Below are 20,369 nucleotides of genomic sequence, written 5' to 3' on the forward strand. Positions count from 1 at the left end.
TGCTTTACATTCCATAAATTCATATTGATCTAAATCAAGATTCTATTAAAGTGTATTCCTAATATTAACAGAAAACTTTAAATTTTGGGATGATTAAGGCCTATTGGAGGTGGCAACTCAGAGAGGGTGCAGTCCCACAGAGGATAAAAAATAGGTGCGCGCCTGTTTAAACGGCTTGGATTAGTCGGCGGAGAAATATTTGTGCAACAATATTTATTATCAGACCGTTTAGTCAGCAGTTATGAAAATGGGAACTAGTGAAGTTTCTTCACCTCCTAACAGGGAGTGCAACATCTCTCTCGGCAACTTTCTATTGGTTTTATTAGGTGTGCACAGCTTTGCTCTTCTAACCATGCCGCCTGTCAAACCATTTATTCTCCCAAAACATTCTCCGTGCCTGAAAGTCGATCCACAACTATCGTTCTACTTCTCTGTCCTATTCCCTTGCCTGGGTGGACTTGAAACGAGTAAGTGTAAAACCCCTCACATGTCTCTTGGTCCTTCTTATTTACAGGAATTAGTTTATATTTTGGCACAGTGTCCTGGAAAAAATAACTGCAGCGTTGACTCTATAATCTTGTATTACTTTTAGTCTTTCTTGTGCTGTGATTTAGACAATTGAGCACTCTTGTAGTAAGTAAAAAGTAATGATTATGATGAAAAAAGAATCTTCCGTGACTAGCCAAAACGGACCCCTCTCCCCTTCCCCGCCAAAGAGAATCTGAGAAAAACTGTTGTGAAAATTCACCTTTTCCATATTCACAAGCGTTATTTTTTTTTCCGGTTACTCAACATTTTTTTGTCTTCTTTGTCTTGTCTTTTCAACTTTTTGGTTTTAAATACTTACCATAACTAATATTTATTAAGTCTACTGTAATATGTATACTGTATAAGGAATTCTCCCTCGTTTGACCCCCCTTGCTCCTCCTAGAATTTGACTCTCTTCCGAATAAGCTCGAGAACTTCAAGGCATCGGAAGATGAGGCTTATAACGTAGTTTGGACTACCCAGGCACCTTAGCATAGAGGGCCATCACGCTCATGTTCCTCTGATCTCTTAGGATTCTTCCAACAGCTTCCCCTGAAGAAAAAACTAAAAAAAACTGTTGTGAATATTTACTTTTCCGTATTCAATAGTTGAATGTATATATGTATGTATATATTTCCAAAAAAACATCGAGCCAGAGGAAAAAAAAGAAAGAAAAAACGTACTTATGTGTGAATTTTCACGAAATTGTTCATTAAGAGATACATCTTTCACAATGCACCAGCCCTTTTTCAAAATACTCAGCCAGATTCCTTAATATACTTTTAACTCTTGATCGTACAATCCTCTCTGCCCACCTTCTATCTGTCAACACTAAGAAAAAATACTCATTTCTCAGATCTGCCCATTCCTTACAATTCCCCAAAAAATAAAAAATATCTTCATCATCTTCCTCACACATTGATCAAAGGACTGGGCAATACTATAAACCGTAAATTGCCTCTTTCTTTCCCCAATACCAATCGACGCTATCCTTAAGGTCAAAGTCTATTTTATTTCTTCCTCTTTCAAACCCAACTTAATATAAACTTCTCCCCCCACACGACCTTCACCTGGCTATACAGAGTCAGATGTCCCGTTTTGTTTTTTATTTATTTCGTTACTGTGCTTTTTCTTGCCTTTTATGGTTTTGTTTTTTCACCTTTTGCAGTTTCACCTTTTGCAATTGCAGTTTCAGGAATATAAATAAATTATTAATTTTTTTCAGTAAAGTCAACTTTACTTGAAGAATGGTGAAAAGTAAGTGGATCAAGGGGGGGGGGGTGTACCAGTAGATTTTGGAAAATTTTCAGTTTTATTTTTGTTGGAAAGTAACAAAACTTCCTCCCTTCTGATTTCTAAAAATATTTTTATTTGCATCTTCATTATAAAATTGAAGAAAAGCCTTTACTCCTTACTCTCACTACATTGCCATGAATTTTCAACCCCAGTTTTGGGGAAAAAGAGTCACCGGTTTCCATCAGAAGGGATTTGAGGGGTATTTACCCCCTTGAATTTCAGCCTAGCTTTTGAAAAAAGCTTGCTGGTATTAGAATGCCCTTTTTGATATTTTCACTGAAAAAAAATTGCTCCCCCTACATTTTAGAAAAATAATTTGTTACAATTAATGTTTACTGCTTTTCCACAATCCTGCTAAAAGCTTTTTACTAGGGCTACAGTTCCAGAAGAAAAATCTCTCCGAAAGTTTTCTTATACCCGCCAATTACCGTATATCTACGGTTATTTTCGCATCGCAACTTCTCTCAGAGGAATGGAATACAGACCCTGTTAAAGGTTAATAGATTATCCATTACAATGTAAATTCCTTTTGACACCCAAGGAGTAGATCACTTGTGGTCATTCTCCACAAAGATCAATAAATAAAATTGGATTATCTTGAGCTTTTATGTCACAAAAACTAATAGAGAAGGTCTTAAGAAAATGCCTCACTTATTTTTCAAGGAGTACCCTTTTCTGTCTTGATAGAGTGTTATCTATAGCTTCAATATTCTTTCTGTAACGGATTACTGTTTATCGTCATTGACACTTAAAAGAGAAAAGATTAGTGTCTACGCGTGGCCTATAGTGTAAAAGAATAAGGACCCCTTAAAGCTAAGAGAAGTTGAAATAGACCATCTAAAAGTGATGATAATTTACAAGTTGGCTAATTAAGTGCAAACATTACTATCAGAGAGAATTAAATATTAAATAGGATCATATTAAAATGGATGTTAAAATGGTGATTCATTATTTAGTGAATATATTAATATAAAATAATATGGTGATTTATTGAAATATAAAAATTTGTGATATAAAGTAGAGATTGTATTTAGCATTCGGCCCAGTCTCCGCCAAAATTAGTGTTAAGCAGATTAGTGTTGGAATGAATGTCAACATTCAAGCTATTAGAGGATGAAAGTTGGTGTCTCTAGCCCCCTCTGCTCCATAAATACCTGAAGTATGACGCTGCTTGTTGGCTCAATTAAAATGCCCATCCTTGATTTTTATATTGTGCAGTTGAGGCACAATCTCCCCTCCAAAAGGTCCGTGGAAACAATTTCAAAGGATTTTAAATGGTACAGCGTTGCTAAACTAGCGAAAATTTATTAATTATGCTTGAACTTGATGCTTTAGATACGGGATTTGGCTAAGAAGTGCCCCAGGAATTGTACAGAGAGAATTTACCAGAATTCTCCGAAAGTGTACTAGTATCTATCTTAGTAAATATATTGAAATTTAGCTCAAGAAATCAACCGGAACTTCGCTCTAGGAACATACCGGAACTTGACTCAGGGATTCTTTCAAAATCTGGCTAAAGAAACTACCGGAACTTGGTTCTGGAAATCTGCTGGTATTTGGCTCAGGGAATTCACCAAAATTTCACTCGGGGAATCTACGATAATACTCTAGGAAATCTAGACAAACTGATATCAGGGGATTTATAAGGATTTACCTAAAGCGATTTATTGCGTGTTGAATAAAAGTATCTGCTACATCTTGCTCGAGTAGATTTTGCTAGGACTTAGCCAGTTAAACTACCAGCATTTTACAATTTTACAAATTTTACACAAAAATCTTCTTTACACTTGACCAAATGTTTCCTTAACTCACATATTTACAAACCAAAGATCTAAGAAGATGATTTTATAATAAAAAAAATGATATGTAACAACACAAGAAACAATTGTTTCCACCGTGAACCATTTATGAAATCTTCGCAGACCTACCCCCCAGGGTCCTCCCAGGACCTTTCAGACGCAAAAATTCATGCCCAGTTTCTGACTTCGTAAAATCTTACAAGGCAAATTGTGGTGCCGCCACAAGATGAGGGAAAACAAAGGTGAGCGGTAAAGAGGAGACTCCCAAAGGCAATATACCCAAAGAGGCATATTAACTTCCCGAACTTTCAGGAGTGCTACAATTTCAGAATGAAGAAGTTCACCTCAATGGAGGTTCTGGCCTCTCTTATGCTCGGGACAAAATCTTGATTGTTGCCCCTCCCCTGTCGCCCAAAAAATTTTCAGGTCAAATTTTAACAAAATTCAAATTTATTAACAAAGTTATTTTTAATTTATTTATTAATTAATAAAAAACGTAATGTATTATTTCAATTCCTTAGTTATTTAATTGTCATTAAGTATTTTTTTTCATTTGTTATTTGATTTTTATTTCATTAATAATTTATTAATTATTTTCATTTATTAACTGCGCCCGCTACTTTGTATTAATAAAAAGAAATTTTCAAAATTACGAAATGATTATAAACGTTATATTATTTATTTGAAATTTTGCACCCCTAAAATTTTACGTCCAGGAAAAGTGCTACATCCGCCCCTCCCTTGAAACCTCCTCTTAGTCACCTTGTTGTTTACCAATGAATCAGGATTGATTATGAATGACAGAAAGCGAAATATATTTTATGCGATAATGAACCTCGTCCAAACCAATAAATCTAATTCTAACGGTTTTCTCAAACCCTTTCTATTTATCGGGATGGACCAATAAAAATTAAAAACGACTACTTGTGAGGAAAACACTAGCCGCAGTAAAACGGATATATATATATATATATATATATATATATATATATATATATATATATATATATATATATATATATATATATATATATATATATATATATATATATATATATATATATATATATATATATATATATATATATATATAATATTTATTACCCACAAACATACAGAAGTATAAACAGTGGAGTACAGAAAAAAATTAAAAATTAAAATAATATATATATATATATATATATATATATATATATATAAATATATATATATATATATATATATATATATATATATATATATATATATATATATATATATATATATATATATATATATATATCTCCTTCTGTTTTTTTCCTTTTCTGTCTTCCTTTTCTCCTTCTGTTTTTTTTATGTGTTTGTGCTGTTGCATTGTTGATTTCTTTTTTCATTATAGATATTTAACAAGACGCAGTTGTTTAGGAACAGCTTATATTCAGCTACGATATACCAGTGTCTTGAAACTATGCTACTTACAGTATTACAAAAAAAATTAATTGAGCGATGCGGATTGGGATGTGATTATGCAAAAATGGGAAAAACGAGAAAGAGATCCATGACTGGGGCAGCCACTTTTTCAATTTCATTTCTCTCTCTCTCTCTCTCTCTCTCTCTCTCTCTCTCTCTCTCTCTCTCTTTCTCTCTCTTTCTCTTGTTGCTAGTCCGTAAATGTAGGCACTTCAAAGAGTTTTCCCTAAGACCAGGGGCGTTACTCCTTCATTTTTCGGGGGGGGGGGAGGGAAAGAGGGGTCCACATCCGGAGAGTCAAAGGACACGAAATATATAGCTTTTTTTAATTTATTTAGGGGGCAACTGCACCCTCTTGCCCCCCAGAAAAAAACGAAGCAACCGCCTAAGAACTAAAAAATCATGACAATATAGAAAAATCTCAGCAAATTCTGGGGTTGCATACCACTCCCCCATCCACAAGAAAAATTATTTTTCAAGTTTTGCATGATATTAAAAATATAATGGATGCATTTTTTTTTAATTTAGGATTATTTTTGAACAATTAATGAACAACTAGTAAAAATGAAACATCAAAAGTCACCCAAAAAAAATAATCCAACTTATTTTTTTAATGAAAATCTTGCGTATACTAAGAACTTGTCTGTGTATGGTAGGGACACCTCCCCAATCCCTCTTAACCGCTTGCTCCACATATATCGATTAAACACATATATCGATATATATCGATATAAAAACATATATCGATATATATACATATATCGATGTAAACACAATTATGCTTTCAACAAATCACAAAAGCAACATTGGTACGAAGAGCAAGTGGTTTAGGTGGCGGGCTATTCGCATAATATATAGGACAATTTTTGGTAACTTAAATTTCCCTCTTTTATTCCGTGTGAGAAAAGCTTGTTTTTATTTACTTCTGATCTTTTTTCTTGTTTCTGTTTAATTTCTGTTTGCATCTCTCACGTTAAGTGTTGTCAAAAAGACATCATTTGCTTTTGAAACTGTTGTCATGAAACTTGTAATGTGTAAATTTCGTGTAATTTTTTACTTCGACAAGTTTGACTTCTTTGGAGTGCAATAAAAACTTTGACCACAAAGCTTTATTCCAAGTTACATATGCCAAATATATACAAAGACAGAAAATAAATTTAGGAAAATTATTAGCCTCATAGCTAGTAATCTTGAAAACTAAAAAAGTGAACTCTAAAACTCTTGAAAACTCTAAAGTCTTTATCTGAAAACTTTTTCTTTATTTTGAAGCTTTATCTTTAAATCTCTATCTTGTTTTATCTTTTATCTCTAACTAGCGTTTTTTCTAACTTTTTTTTTATCTCTAACTAGTTTTATCTTTAATTTTTAAACTTTACCTTTATCTTAAAAACTCTTTATCAAAGATCAAAATTTTTGATAAATCGATGCAGCTTGATTTTTTAGGGGTATTTGGAAATTCACTCTGAAATAATATATCTGAATGGGCCATTCAGGTTAACGCCATGCTAGGTATGCATGAGGAGCAGGGTTGCCGATTGCCAACGTCTAAAAAGATTGAAAATCAATGCCGAAAAAGAGTGATTTTTGCTCAAAAAGAGTGCAAGTCAAAAAATTGCGCCCGCATGGCTGCCTCTGACGTAAAAAATAGTGCATTTCACACGTTAAGCGTGCAAGTGGCCAAACAAGTTCCTTCAGTTAGATTCTTTTCTGACAAAGTTGCCAATTACCGACGTTTAAAGCAAATAATAACTGCAATCCAAAAAAGAGAGATTTTCAGTTTTTGTATCCCTCCTGAGATAAAAAAGTGTGCATTTCACACAAAAAATGTGCAAGTTGACAATCTTAATTTAGAGGCAAACCTCTGGTTCTTGGTCCCTAAGTTTAAAAAAAAATTACTTCTTTCTCCCATAATTTTCTTGTAGCTCCCCTGTTTTCATATTTTTGAATACTTATATAAAATTTTGGGATTAAATTTTTTTTTAGTTTTTGGCTCCTTACTGACTTAAAGACTTGTCAAAGGAAAACCAACTTACTTTGTTCTCGCTTAGAATAGTGCCACGTCCAACCATCAGACCAAATGACATATTTAGGCAAGGTTTTACTAAAAAGGCAGGGCTTTTTGTCTCTCTATAAATATTATCCTACTGTAACTTAAACTAGCGGATAACCGTACATCCTTTAAACAGCTGATCCGTTCACGTGCAAATGGTATGGCCCCAACGCGACTCATGAGGACGTTTGCGACATACCTAACTACTGTACTCATTAAATACACAATAGAAATAAGCCAAGGGAACTAAAACACTCTTTATAACGTCGAAATATAGAAGAGTAATCTTCCTGTTTCTCTTTGGTTTACATATTCAGAAAATATCCCTGAAATAGGCACTTGGTTACGTGCCTAGAGTCAGCAACCATTTCAGATAGTGAAGAATTACTTGCACTTCAAAATTTGTAGGCACGTATGTTTTGAAAAATTTTTTCTTTAGATACATTTCCTTTTTAAAAGTGCTTTCCTTTGTAAGCCTCATTGTCCTGTACTTCGTAACCATTTGAATGACAAATATATTTTTTTTGTTTTCCAAGAGGAACCTAATCTGTCTTTTCTGTTTAGTTTGTCTCTAAGGCTTGAAAACCAAACATTAAACCGCGAAAGAAATACCTCTTGGCTTGGATTCAGGGACGTTTAAAATGAAAGATTGCTTGAAAAGTAGTAATATATGTTTTATTTATATTAAAATATATTTTAAGGGTATATATTAAATATCTATTATATACTAATATTAAAAAATATAAATAAATAAATTATAACAGAACATACTAAAAATACATATTAGAGTACAGTATATCTTTACAGAAAGTAGAAAGATGTATTATATATTATTTATATTATTATTATTTATATATATCTAAGGGTAGTTTTATCCTAAATTAGGACCACTGTGCCTAAATGTACAGTATTTGGTGGTAACACAGTACATCAATAGCCTTCTGGCAAGGATCCAGAACGGTTTGCGATGAAAGATTACCAGAAAAGTAATAATACATTATTTTTCAAACAGTTCGTGGTAACGAACTGTAGTAAGGAGCGACCCGGCTCGATAGTAACCATATATAATATATATATATATATATATATATATATATATATATATATATATATATATATATATATATATATATATATATATATATATATATCTATATATATATATATATATATATATATATATATATATATATATATATATATATATATATATATATATATATATATACTACTACTACTACTACTAATACTACTAATAACTCACTGCAGCACCAAGCCGCCTGAGGCCAACACAGCTACGCACGCTCCTTCTCCAACCTAATCTATTTAAAACCTCCCTATTTGCATCCTCCCAGGAAGTTCCCATTTCCTTTAAATCTTTATTTATGACATCCTCCCAACCCAGACAAGGACGACCTGCTTTCCGTGTAGCCCCAGACGGTTGGCCAAAAAGGAATCTTCGGTAATCTGCTTTAAAATCTATATCTTTTAACATAGTGCTTTTTAATTTTCCCTGGCTAGCTTACTAGTTATAAAATATTTTTAAACAGTGCCTCCATTCCAAAAGAATTAAAAATCTTCAAGAATTGACTTGACAATTATATCAGACATTCTTTACTGGTTGCGTCATTGTCGATTCTAAGAGCCAAATGAAAATTCCCGTTATCATTAATGAAACCAAAATTTTCAGTTATACCGTTCAAGGCAACCGAAAATCCTATCGTAAATTTTACGATGCAATCGTTAAAAAAGGCCTTAATGTCTAATCCTGTTAATTTAAAAAGCCATTTTCTGAATGAAAAAGCATAGATAAGGCCGGGTCTAAGCAAAAAATTAATGGAAGATTTACAATCTTTCCTTAATTTATCGACGCTTGCAGGAGATGCCCATCATTGAGACCAGCGTTGTAAAATTAAAGTCGACGATTAGCTAATTTCTTGGGATAGGAAAGCTAAACTATCAAGATCTGACTAGAGGGGCACTGGATACTTCCCTGTACACAATCAAGGAGACAGTAGGGCTGTAAATAAAGCGGCATTAGAGAGGAATAAAAAAAGGGTAAAGGATACGGCATTAGACTTTATAGTCCGTACCGGCGGTGCTGATCTCCATTTCTTGGCCCTTCAGCCAGGAATGTGCAATGGGGTTGGGGGTTAGCCATCCTGTGCTTTCGCACACCCTTCCTGTTTACCTTCCCCATATTTCTCCAGGTACACATTTAGAGCTGGGTCGACTCTGGCTAAGCTTACAGAGTCACGCCACTGACCCCCGTCCCAAACTGAAGAATTGGATACACTGGGATTCGAACCCGCGTTCTCTCAGACAAGGGATCCCGAATCCAGCGCACCAACCCACTCGGCCAGGACGGCTTTGAGGGAGAGGAATGAGGGGTGTAAATTACTAAAATGTAGGTAGCAAAAAGATTTTTTTTAATTTTTCTTTTAACGTAAATGCAAAAAGGTTTTTTCAATTTTTTTTCTGTTTTTTTTTTTTTAATGAAACTGCAGAAGAAAATCATAAATTTCAAAATCTAAGAGGCAATAGAATAAAAGGGGAAATTGTCCTTCTCCCTGAATTGAAAAGCCTGGGCTTAGGGCAAGGTTACAGGTACATGACCTTGTAATGATACTAAATCCCCTGCTAATCTGACTTTTCTTGAAGTCTCAGGATCCAGAAGGGCTTCAGAGTTTCATTCTGAACATAAAGAAACTTTATCATCAAAGGGGAGCCTCTCATAGGCAAACCATATTGACCTAGGTTTAAAAATGACCTTTTAAACAGAAAGTTTATTGTTTCTTACACAGTATGAGCTCGCCAGGTTTGTGTCCCTTTGAGGTGGAATCACTCGGCGTTCACTCAAATAGGAGAACTGGATTAAAAATTCAGGCTTTAAAAATTGTATGCAAAAAGGTGAGGTTATTTTTCTCTGAAGAAATAAAGAAGAGTGTGATTCGTCCAACATTCTATGATGGCTTCTAGTCTGGTAGTGGAAACTTCTAGTGGGTTTCAGGGGTTGGTGGCTTCTACATTCAGGATAAAAAAGACATATTAGTTAAATGTCACTTCTAAGAAAGGTGATGAAAATGATGGCACCATAGACAAAAATTTTGTATTTCGAGAATCTTCCCTGTGCCGTAGTATCTGCTCCAGCTTGTTGTGGAAAAATAAAAAGGGTTAATCTTCATTATGAGCTACTTGTGTTTGCAACATTCCTTTTATTATTATTATTTTGCTGCTCAAATGAATTTTTTATCGCAATTTTTTTGTGGGTTGGGATGGGAAAATTATTTGAAAAAGAGAATTTTTAGCTTTTGAAGAAACAATGTTTCTCATGAAGGATTCGCATTGCGGGTATTGTCGCAGTGCCATCAGTGGCAATTGCCACAACTATTTTTAATGATAGGGATTTTTCTCAGTGGGTGAGGGAGGCTATAGAATTTAAAAAACATATGTTTGCTATAAAAAGATATTGTCGCAGTGCCATCAGTGGCAATCGCCACAGCTATTTTTAATGATAGGGGGTTTTTTCAGTGGGTGAGGGAGGCTACAGAAATTAAAAAAAACACATGTTTGCTATAAAAACATATTGTCGCAGTGCCATCAGTGGCAATTACCACAGGGTTTTTTGATGATAGGGGTTTTTCTCAGTGGGTGAGGGAGGCTATAGAAATAAAAAAAAAAACATATGTTGCTATAAAAACATATTATCGAAGCGCCATCAGCGGCAATTGTATAATCACCACTCATGTAAAAAAAAAATGTTTTTTCTTTTACAAGGATTTAAACCATAGATTAATTTGTACTAAACATTTTTATCTTAAATGTGATATTTCTTCCTAAGTGATACATTGAATGCACAGGGATCAGTAGTCGAAATATTAAATATTTCATGTAAAAAATCCTTTTGGGGCAGATAGCCTCCCTTTTGCGAAGAAATTTTGGCCCTTATGTTGTCTCATTTCCTTATCTATTTGTGATTTACGTTGCTTTAAGCGTAGTTTTAAAATGACAGGCATTGTACTATGTGCTATTTGTTTTGATAAATAAATCGGATTTACTATTTAGTGTTCTTCTAAATAGGATAATCATTACCAATTCAATTGCATGTCATAAGCTACTAAGTCTACTCTTACAAAGCCTCATCGAAGACCAAAATATTTTTGCGAAACTCTGAATCCACTGGCTGAAATTACTGAAATTACTGGAATTTCTGGCTAAGTAAAATATTACTACGAAATTAGGTCAACTTAAAAAATACTGCTAAGAGGGGATGGGCCCCTCCTTCCAAAACTGTTAAGATGAGTTATAAATTACAAAACAGTAGCTTGGCAATATTCGTATTTTCAAGACAATTAGAATAAAAATTGAAAACTCAAGGCCATCTTCAGAAAAAGTAAAATAGTAGGGAGCCATCAGCTAAAGGGATCAATGACTATCGTACTTTTTGGCACACATCAAACGTAAAACGCTGCCATTTTTAGTTGTTTTTTTTTCGTCATGTTTCTTATATATTTCATATAATCGTAAATAAACATGTTGGTCATTTTCATTGTTACAAAAATTTATTCAAACTTCAACTGGGTATGGAAAACAAAAGAGGAAGGGCTGCCCCTATAATCCAAAATGTATACCTTAAAAAAAATGAGATCATTTAATTTTCCCTTTTAGTTATAAAATGAGTGAAGACACAGTACCAGCTCTTGAAGGAGAGGCTCCAGCTACTGAGGCCCCACCTGCTGAGGGACCTTTGGAAGATGAAATCCCAGTAGCTGCTTTGGTAGAACAACCAAAAAGAAGACCCAAATATTATACACACTGGCAGCGACCAAAATCGCAGATTTACGAATATAATAACGATTTCAGACAAAATTATTATTCTCATGTTGTAGATTATATTGACAAAAGAAGAGACGGGTAAGTTTTAAAATTTGTGCATTTATAGTCAGGGGAGGGCGGCTGCTCGTTATTTTCCTTTTACTGTGTGCATGTTTTTTCCTTTTTTTAGATTTTCTTCTTTCTTCCTGCATTCTCAGCCATGAGCCTTATGAGATCAGCGTCCACTTTTAGGAAAACTACCCTATTTCAGGAGAAAATCCCTTCTCTTAAGGCTACATGTTTTGAATATAGAGACTTGACATCCTGAAAAATTCTTTTGTGTTGTATCACCTCAGTTGGCTTGAAAAAGTTCATGTTGGAACCCTGGCTTATGTTGCAACGATTAGGGCAAAATTTCAGAAAAAGCTAAAGTGTGGAATATCAAAACATTCATTATGCATTTAAAAATTTAAGCAGCCTAGTATCTAGTTTGAACTTACAAATTGCCTTGGATTGGTGTAGACTGCCGACAAAAGGGAGTATATTAGTTAGGCTATGGAGCAGTCGTAGCATGTTACTTATGCTACCTAGTTAGGTAGTTATATTAGTTAGGCTATGGAGCAGTTGTAGCATGTTACTTATGCTACCTAGTTAGGTAGTTATATTAGTTAAGCTATGGAGCAGTTGTAGCGTGTTACTTATCCTACCTGTGTGCTGAGGTATTCTTTCAACCTGCTGGCGACCTCATTTACGCCGTGGTCGTCTCCAAATTCGTCACCCAGCTTGGGTGAAGGAGTTTTCTATTTGAAAACTGCCAAATAGAGCACCATCATGTTTTACAAAAAAGAATTAGCTCATTTTATAGATTCACTGGTGACCTGAGTGGGGTCTTGTGTTGACCTTAGTTGGGTCATAATTCAGTGAGCTGTTGCATTAGCTGAATTTCTATGTAGAAATATTGTTGGATTTTGTATCTTCAACTAACGTCATGCTTTGAGCAAACAAGTCTGCTACAACGGTAATGAAAACCATAATGCCCCGCTTCTTAAATGTGAAATAATCATTCAATCTTATTCCCTTATGTTCATCCTATGAATGTTTGTCACTTCTCAGGACACTAAAAGACTTCCGGCGAAATATTCATACCTATTTTTCAAGAAACACTTACAGGTAGTAATCCTAATTTTGGAAGCTCTTTCGATGCAAATCACACCGAATTTTCCCAACAGGACATATGTAATGGTTATCTTTTCAGTCCTGCGTAAAGAAGCAACTCAACTGTAACAAATGACCTCATCTTGTTGATGTTACAAAGCAAGTTGACAGAGCCATCTGTCGTGGATTACCCTCTTGGCCTCTTAAAGGAATTCAATATAGTTTTAAATCCACTCCTTCACTCCCTAAAAACAGGAATTAGCAAACCTATAAAGGATATTGTGTCTAACTTCACGTAATTGGACTAAATTTGCAGTGATGGTTTGTTCACCGAACTGGATCCTTATTTCTAAAGTGAGTATCTACTTTCAACCAGGTGTGTACAGGAATAGCTACTACCGACTCCATGTAAGAACTTGATGATGTTCAAGACATCGTTTATAACATTGATCTCTTACTAGTCCTGTTCAAAACACTGCATAGTACTAATCAATCAGATAATGGATCGAATCAAGTTTGAAGACTAGTTTAATCCAAATTTCAAGTTTAAAACCAAAATTTACAAGGTTTGAATCGCGACATATCCTGTTCTTAACAAAAATTAAATAAAAAAATAAGTTTTTTCACAAAACACAACTCTACATTAAAAAAAAACTTTAGCGTAAAGAGCGAGGCGTTGAGGAGAGGACAGTCCCTATTATTTACGGAATAATCTCTGTTCGTTCTAAGTTTGAATGTCACTCCTTACTCTAAGTTAAAAAAAAATTGTTTTTTAAAAATTTAATTTCTGAATGTTTTTGAACTATTGCAGGTTTTGATTTTGGCTCACCGCACATGAATAGTTAAAACGAAATTTGCATATTAATTATACTTTTTTTATCACTAAGTGGCTTTCTTGAAATTTTGATCGGGCGATTTTGAGAAAAAGGGGTTGGGGAGGGGGCCTAGTTGCCCTCCAACATATTTGATTACTAAAAAGGGCACTAGAACATTAAATTTTATTTACAAACTTTTTTGCTAGTAAAAAATATGCGTAAATTACGAATTAACTTACGTAAAAAACTTTTATATTCGTGTATTTTATTACGTATGAGGGGGTTCTCCCCTCGTCAATACCTCGCTCTTACGCCGAAGTTCAAATTTTGTTCAGATTCTTTAAGAATGACCCCTGAATCACAAGGGTTTAATTAGAATAAATAGCTATTATGAAAGTAATAAAAAAACTTTAACTTAAAGAGCGAGGCACTGGGTAAACCCCTCTTATACGTAATAATATCTGTTCGTTTTACGTTTTAGCGTTGCTCCTTACTTTTAGTTAAAAGAACTTGTTTTTATTTAATTTCTGATCGTTTTTTTTTAATAATGCTGGGAAATCCAGCATCCCCTGCATGGAAAATATCCTTCTCCCATGAACAATCCACCATGGAAAGACCATCCCACATAGCATTCTCCCTCCCCCCCCCACCCCCACCAGAAAAATCCCCCATGAGAATATCTGTATTTTTCCCAATAGCCAATACTACATTTAAGCAATGACCAGAGCTCACAACTTGCAGCCCTTCCCCTGGGGACGGTGAGGGATCAAGTCATCCTTAAAGACATAGTTATAAGAGTTAATATTTATAGTTTGATTTATATTTACAAGTGTAGTTTGATTTTGTATATGTTGTAAAGAAACACAAATCAGAGATAGCTGTCAAGTTTTTGCTATTAAACCTGTCTACTACTGTCTACTACTACATAGTTATAAGATTTTTCGACTATGCTGAACAAAATGGCTGTCTAAAAATTTTGATGTATTGACTTTGGGAAAAAAATTTACAATCACTTAGAAAGGGCACTAGAGTTTTTTATTTCTGTTCGAATGAGCCCTCTCGCAATATTCTAGGGCTACTGGGTCGATATGATCACGCCTGGGAAAAAAAGAATTAAAAAAAAAGGAAATACGCATCCGTGATTTTTATTCTGGCAAAAATACAAAATTCCACATTTTTGCTGATAGGAGTTTGTAACCCCTACAGTAGGGATCTTTGATGTGTTGAATCTGATAATGTGAATGATGTGATGATGTGAGTTACCAGGAACTGTTTGAAAAATGTTCGTTGTAGAACACTGACATAAAATAGATGTTATTGGCAAGGACTGATGTCAATGAGCTTCAAATGGCACTCTAATTTGAAGAGCTGTAAGTTAATTAGTACTAGAAGGAGATTAAACTTGAAGGAGATTTTTAATTTAAAGGAGACGAGATTTTTAACTGAAAGCAAGGAGCGATATTAAAACTTAAAACGAACATAAATTACTCTGTATATGAAAGGGGCTGTTCCCTCCTCAATGCCCTGCTCTTTACGCTTAAGTTTTACTCTTTCTCTCAACTCAACCTTTTAAAACAGTAAAAAACTTTAGCGTAAACAGCGGGGTGTTGAGGAGGGAACAGCCCCTTTCATGCACGGAGTAATTTCTTGTCGTTTTAAGTTTTAACATCGCTCCTTACTTTCAGTTAAAAGACATATTTTTATTTAGTTTCTGAACGTTTTTGAATTAATGTGTGTTTTGATTTTGGCTCTCCGCACATGAATAATTAAAACGAAATTTGCATATTAATTTATTCTTATGGCTAAATGGCTTTCTTATAGTTTTGATTGGACGATTTTGAGAAAAAAGGAACAGGGGAGTAGACCTTCAAGCAGCTGCTAAACTTGTTAAACTTTATGCTTGCTGATGTAGATTCCTCCCCTATAGGTTGATTTTATTGCGTCTATGTATACAAGTTTCAAGTGGCTATTCAGCTTTCAAAACAGCTTTAAACCTTCTGACGTAGATTCCTCCTCTATAGGTTAATTTTTATTGCGTCTATGTATACACGCTTCAAGCAGCTGCTCAACTTGTTAAACAATTTTATACTTGCTGAAAAAAGGAACGGGGGGTAGACCTTCAAGCAGCTGCTCAACTTGTTAAACAACCTTATGCTTGCTGATGTAGAATCCTCCCCTATAGGTTGATTTTTATTGCGTCTATGTATACACGCTTCAAGTAGCTGCTCAGATTTCTAAACAGCTTTATACCTTCTGACGTAGATTCCTCCTCTATAGGTTAATTTTTATTGCGTCTTTGTATACACGCTTCAAGTAGCTGCTCAACTTGTTAAACAATTTCATACTTGCTGAAAAAGGGAACGGGGGAGTAGACCTTCAAGCAGCTGCTCTACTTGTTAAACAACTTTATGCTTGCTGATGTAGATTCCTCCCCTATAGGTTGATTTTTATTGCGTCTATGTATACAAGCTTCAAGTAGCTACTCAGCTTTCAAAACAGCTTTATACCTTCTGACGTAGATTCCTCCTCTATAGGTTAATTTTTATTGCGTCTATGTATACACGCTTCAAGCAGCTGCTCAGATTTCTGAACAGCTTTATACCTTCAGACGTAGATTCCTCCTCTATAGGTTAATTTTAATTGTGTCTATGTATACACGCTTCAAGCAGCTGCTCAACTTGTTAAACAATTTTATACTTGCTGAAAAAAGGAATGGGGGAGTAGACCTTCAAGCAGCTGCTCAACTTGTTAAACAACTTTTTGCTTGCTGATGTAGATTCCTCCCCTATAGGTTGATTTTTATTGCGTCTATGTATACACGCTTCAAGTAGATGCTCAGCTTTCTAAACAGCTTTATACCTTTTGACGTAGATTCCTCCTCTATAGGTTAATTTTTATTGCGTCTATGTATACACGCTTCAAGCAGCTGCTCAACTTGTTAAACAATTTTATACTTGCTGAAAAAAGGAAAGGGGGAGTAGACCTTCAAGCAGCTGCTCAACTTGTTAAACAACCTTATGCTTGCTGATGTAGAATCCTCCCCTATAGGTTGATTTTTATTGCGTCTATGTATACAAGCTTCAAGTAGTTACTCAGCTTTCAAAACAGCTTTATACCTTCTGACGTAGATTCCTCCTCTATAGGTTAATTTTTATTGCGTCTATGTATACACGCTTCAAGCAGCTGCTCAACTTATTAAACAATTTTATACTTGCTGATGTAGATTCCTCCCTGATGTAGATTCCTCATGTAGACCTTCAAGCAGCTGCTCAACTTGTTAAACAACTTTATGCTTGCTGATGTAGATTCCTCCCCTATAGGCTAATTTTGATTGCGTCTATGTATACACGCAACACGCTTCAAGCAGCTGCTCAACTTGTTAAACAACTTTATGCTTGCTGATGTAGAGGTTGATTTTTATTGCGTCTATGCATACACACTTCAAGTAGCTGCTCAGCTTTCTAAACAGCTTTATACCTTCTGACGTAGATTCCTCCTCTATAGGTTAATTTTTATTGCGTCTATCTACATTTTGACGATTATGGGTTGGGTATTTGCTGAATTTCCTTCTGATGTCATGATAATAGTCACTTCGTTATGTTCATGTACTTAACAGAAGACGTCTTTGTTATTATCATTATTAGTAATAGAAAAAATATTGTTATTTTAGCGTCAAACAGCGCTGCAATGCAGAAAGACGCTTTAGAGAAACATGTTGAAGCATTAGAAAAAGTGTGATTTCCCTTTATAGCAGCGGTGAACAAAATTCGCCTTCTGTTTTCTGTCCTGTTTTTGTTCTGTTATTGTACTATTCTGTTTCTATTCGGTTCTATTTCAATTCTCGCCTGTTTCTATTTTCTCTTCTGTTATTTTACTGTCCTGTTTCTATTTTGTTCTGTGACTATCCTGTTTCTATGTTTTGTTCTGTTATTATATAGTTCTGTTTCGATTCTGTTCTATTTCTATTTTCTGTTCTGTTATTGTACTCTTCTTTTTCTATTCTGTTTGTATTCTGTATTTATTCTCTAATTGTACTATTCTGCTTCTATTCTGTTCTAATTATATTCTGTCTCTATGTTCTGTTTTTGTACTGTTCTTTTTCTATGATATTCTGTACTCTGGTTCTATTTTCTGTTCTGTTACTCTACTGTTCTGTTTCTGGATATAATTTTCATCAGTATTCGGAAATTTGTTTCGCTTATTATTAATAATGGTTTGCATGAATCAAAGTTTTAATCATTTGCAAATCCACCAAAATTTATATTTGTGGACCTGATACACTTTAATATTCAGCCTTCCACGTTTGAATTTCAATATGTTTAATTTAGTGTACTTCTTATAGATACAAACCTGAAATCCCGAGACCTCAATCATGGGCAGAACGTGCTCTGAGAACGTTCAGTGAGAAAAAGAACACCCAAAGCAAGAAAGACGTTGAGCTGATTCACAACATCAGAAGCAACATCAACAATTATGCCTATCATAGACAATTGAGCTCCAAAAAACTTTGGAATTATGCATTTTAGGCTCTTAGAAGCTTGTGTGTGAATCCTGGATTGAACAGTCTTTAATGAAGATGGTAGATTATATATGAAATCTTTCTCTTTGTTTTCTAGTAATGAGCGGCCGTCTGTAGATTTAAAATTAAATTTGTCAAGTAATGAATGTTCAATATATTTTAATGAAATACAAGTTTACTTAAAATTAGTTTCATCTTTTCAAAATTTGTAAGTTTATTGTCTTGGCGTAACCAGTTGGGAAAAATAATTTCGAATCCATCCCCTCCACTGTGGTTCAGAAAAGAACTTTTCTTTAATAGTTTATTTTACTTTTATTAACCTAAGTTCTACAATATTTTATTACACTTCCAAGTTTTGTACATCCCTGCATTAAATGAGATTGGGGAGGTGTTTGACACAAACTCTTACAAATAACGTCCTGTTAATATGAGAATAATATTATTCGAACAATTATGTATTTCCTAATATCTTAGAATAAGGCAAGACTGTGAACGTCTTGCTGATTTACGTGTGATGGGCTTTCGAAACAAGTCCTTGACTTGTAATAATACAATTAAAGGAAAACTTTTATCCCAGTACTTTAGGAAATTAATCTTTTTTTTCTCCTTGATATTACTATTTAGCATGATACTGAGCCAAGTATGTAAATGCAATCAATACCGAATCAGTGACAGCCGTAACTCTCTTAAAAAACTCACCCAAACCCACGGACATAGGCAGGGAGGGGTTCAGGTTATGGGCCCACTCCCCGGATAGTCCACATTTAATTTATCAAATAAGTTGTTTTAATTATTGGCCCCCATCAGCGAAATTTCTGTTTGAGACTACCTTAACTAGCCCCTAACTTAGTGCCCTAAGAGTCTTGCAAATATAGTGTCATTCATGTGGAATACTACCCCCCATTTGGGGGTAGTATTCCTACCCCAAGGGGTTTTATTTTGTTCATTGTATTTGCAGCATGATAACTATTGGCATCTCCCTGGTTCTGAATAACGGATGATATATTCCAAACTACTTTGAAGTCATAAAAATTTCCAAGAGCTTATAATAACATAATAACATAAGAAAAAACTTTGTTTTTAAATTTGCAACAAATAGTTTTTAAAGTACCCCTCGAATCCCTGCGTGGAATTTAAATTTTCTATTAGGAAATTTTTTAATAGTAAATAGCTATTCCAGTGAGCCTAATGCAATTTTATAACCATTTTTCGACCCAAGTATGTATCTATTTTTTCTAAGCTAGAATACTACTACTATGTGAATTGCATATGATGCTCACGTTTAACTGGAAATACTCGTGGATGTTCTGACAAAATGAATTTGACAGGAAAAAGAAGATAAGATAAAGGAAGAAGGAAAAAGAAGATAAGAAAAAAGAAGACAAGACACGGCTATTTTACTGTTGTAGAACAAAATAACTTATTTTCATTTTAATTGACTACAACTAAAATATAACAATTTTTCTGCAGTTAAAAGCTAGACGATAAAAACAAGAAAAAAAGATAAAAAACTGAGAAGAAAAAGTAAAACGAATAAAGTGATACGGCAACCCCTTTCATTGGGTGCAATTGTGGATGCCCCTTGAATGAGTGTTTCGAAGACAGACCGTCAACTAATCCTGTTACTTCGAATATGTAAGTCTTATTACCTCCTTCAGAATAAGAATTGTATCTCTCAATATTCATCCTAGGGACCACCTGCAAGAATTTGAAAAACTTGGAACAAAATCCTTTTCAAATACCCCCCCCCCAAACACTAATTGTGTTTTTTCATAGTCCCGTAATAGCTGGGTGACTAAGGCACCCTTTCCATTGTTAGGGGAAATATCTGAGAAGCATATTTTCCCCAAAAATCATTCCAAGGCCTCTGTTACACTACCGCATAGTTTTCCGTATTTCTTAATTAAATTTGTCTGGGTTGTGGCGTTGTGGCTACTTTGAAC

The 20,369-nt window shown here is 34.4% G+C and overlaps 2 protein-coding genes across 3 annotated transcripts in view; one reads left to right on the forward strand and one right to left on the reverse strand.

Annotated features, from left to right (window-relative positions):
• Positions 1-2,997, reverse strand: part of LOC136028368 (G-protein coupled receptor dmsr-1-like) — a 97,021-nt gene extending 94,024 nt beyond the window's left edge. Inside the window, exon 1 of the mRNA XM_065706160.1 lies at positions 2,979-2,997. The gene's annotated coding sequence lies outside the window, so the exon portion shown is untranslated. The remainder of the gene's footprint in view (positions 1-2,978) is intronic.
• Positions 514-18,614, forward strand: LOC136028369 (flightin-like). 2 transcript variants are annotated; one of them, XM_065706161.1, is made up of 3 exons: positions 514-633; positions 11,791-12,036; positions 18,250-18,614. In XM_065706161.1, the coding sequence occupies exons 2-3, from the start codon at positions 11,798-11,800 to the stop codon at positions 18,431-18,433; spliced, it is 423 nt and encodes a 140-aa protein (XP_065562233.1). In that variant the 5' UTR covers positions 514-633; positions 11,791-11,797; the 3' UTR covers positions 18,434-18,614. The 2 variants fall into 2 exon arrangements, with proteins under 2 accessions (XP_065562233.1, XP_065562234.1); XM_065706162.1 differs by having other exon boundaries at positions 542-644.
• The last annotated feature ends 1,755 nt before the right edge of the window (positions 18,615-20,369 follow it).

The sequence above is a fragment of the Artemia franciscana genome, chromosome 6 (genome assembly GCF_032884065.1).
Source record: "Artemia franciscana chromosome 6, ASM3288406v1, whole genome shotgun sequence".
NCBI classification, from domain to species: domain Eukaryota; kingdom Metazoa; phylum Arthropoda; class Branchiopoda; order Anostraca; family Artemiidae; genus Artemia; species Artemia franciscana.

Bases quoted from the DNA above. Each gene is read 5' to 3' on its own strand.
- LOC136028369 (XM_065706161.1), top strand. From the start codon at position 11,798: ATGAGTGAAGACACAGTACCAGCTCTTGAAGGAGAGGCTCCAGCTACT. The intron at 12,037-18,249 runs GTAAGTTTTAAA...TACTTCTTATAG, and splicing joins ATTGACAAAAGAAGAGACGG to ATACAAACCTGAAATCCCGA.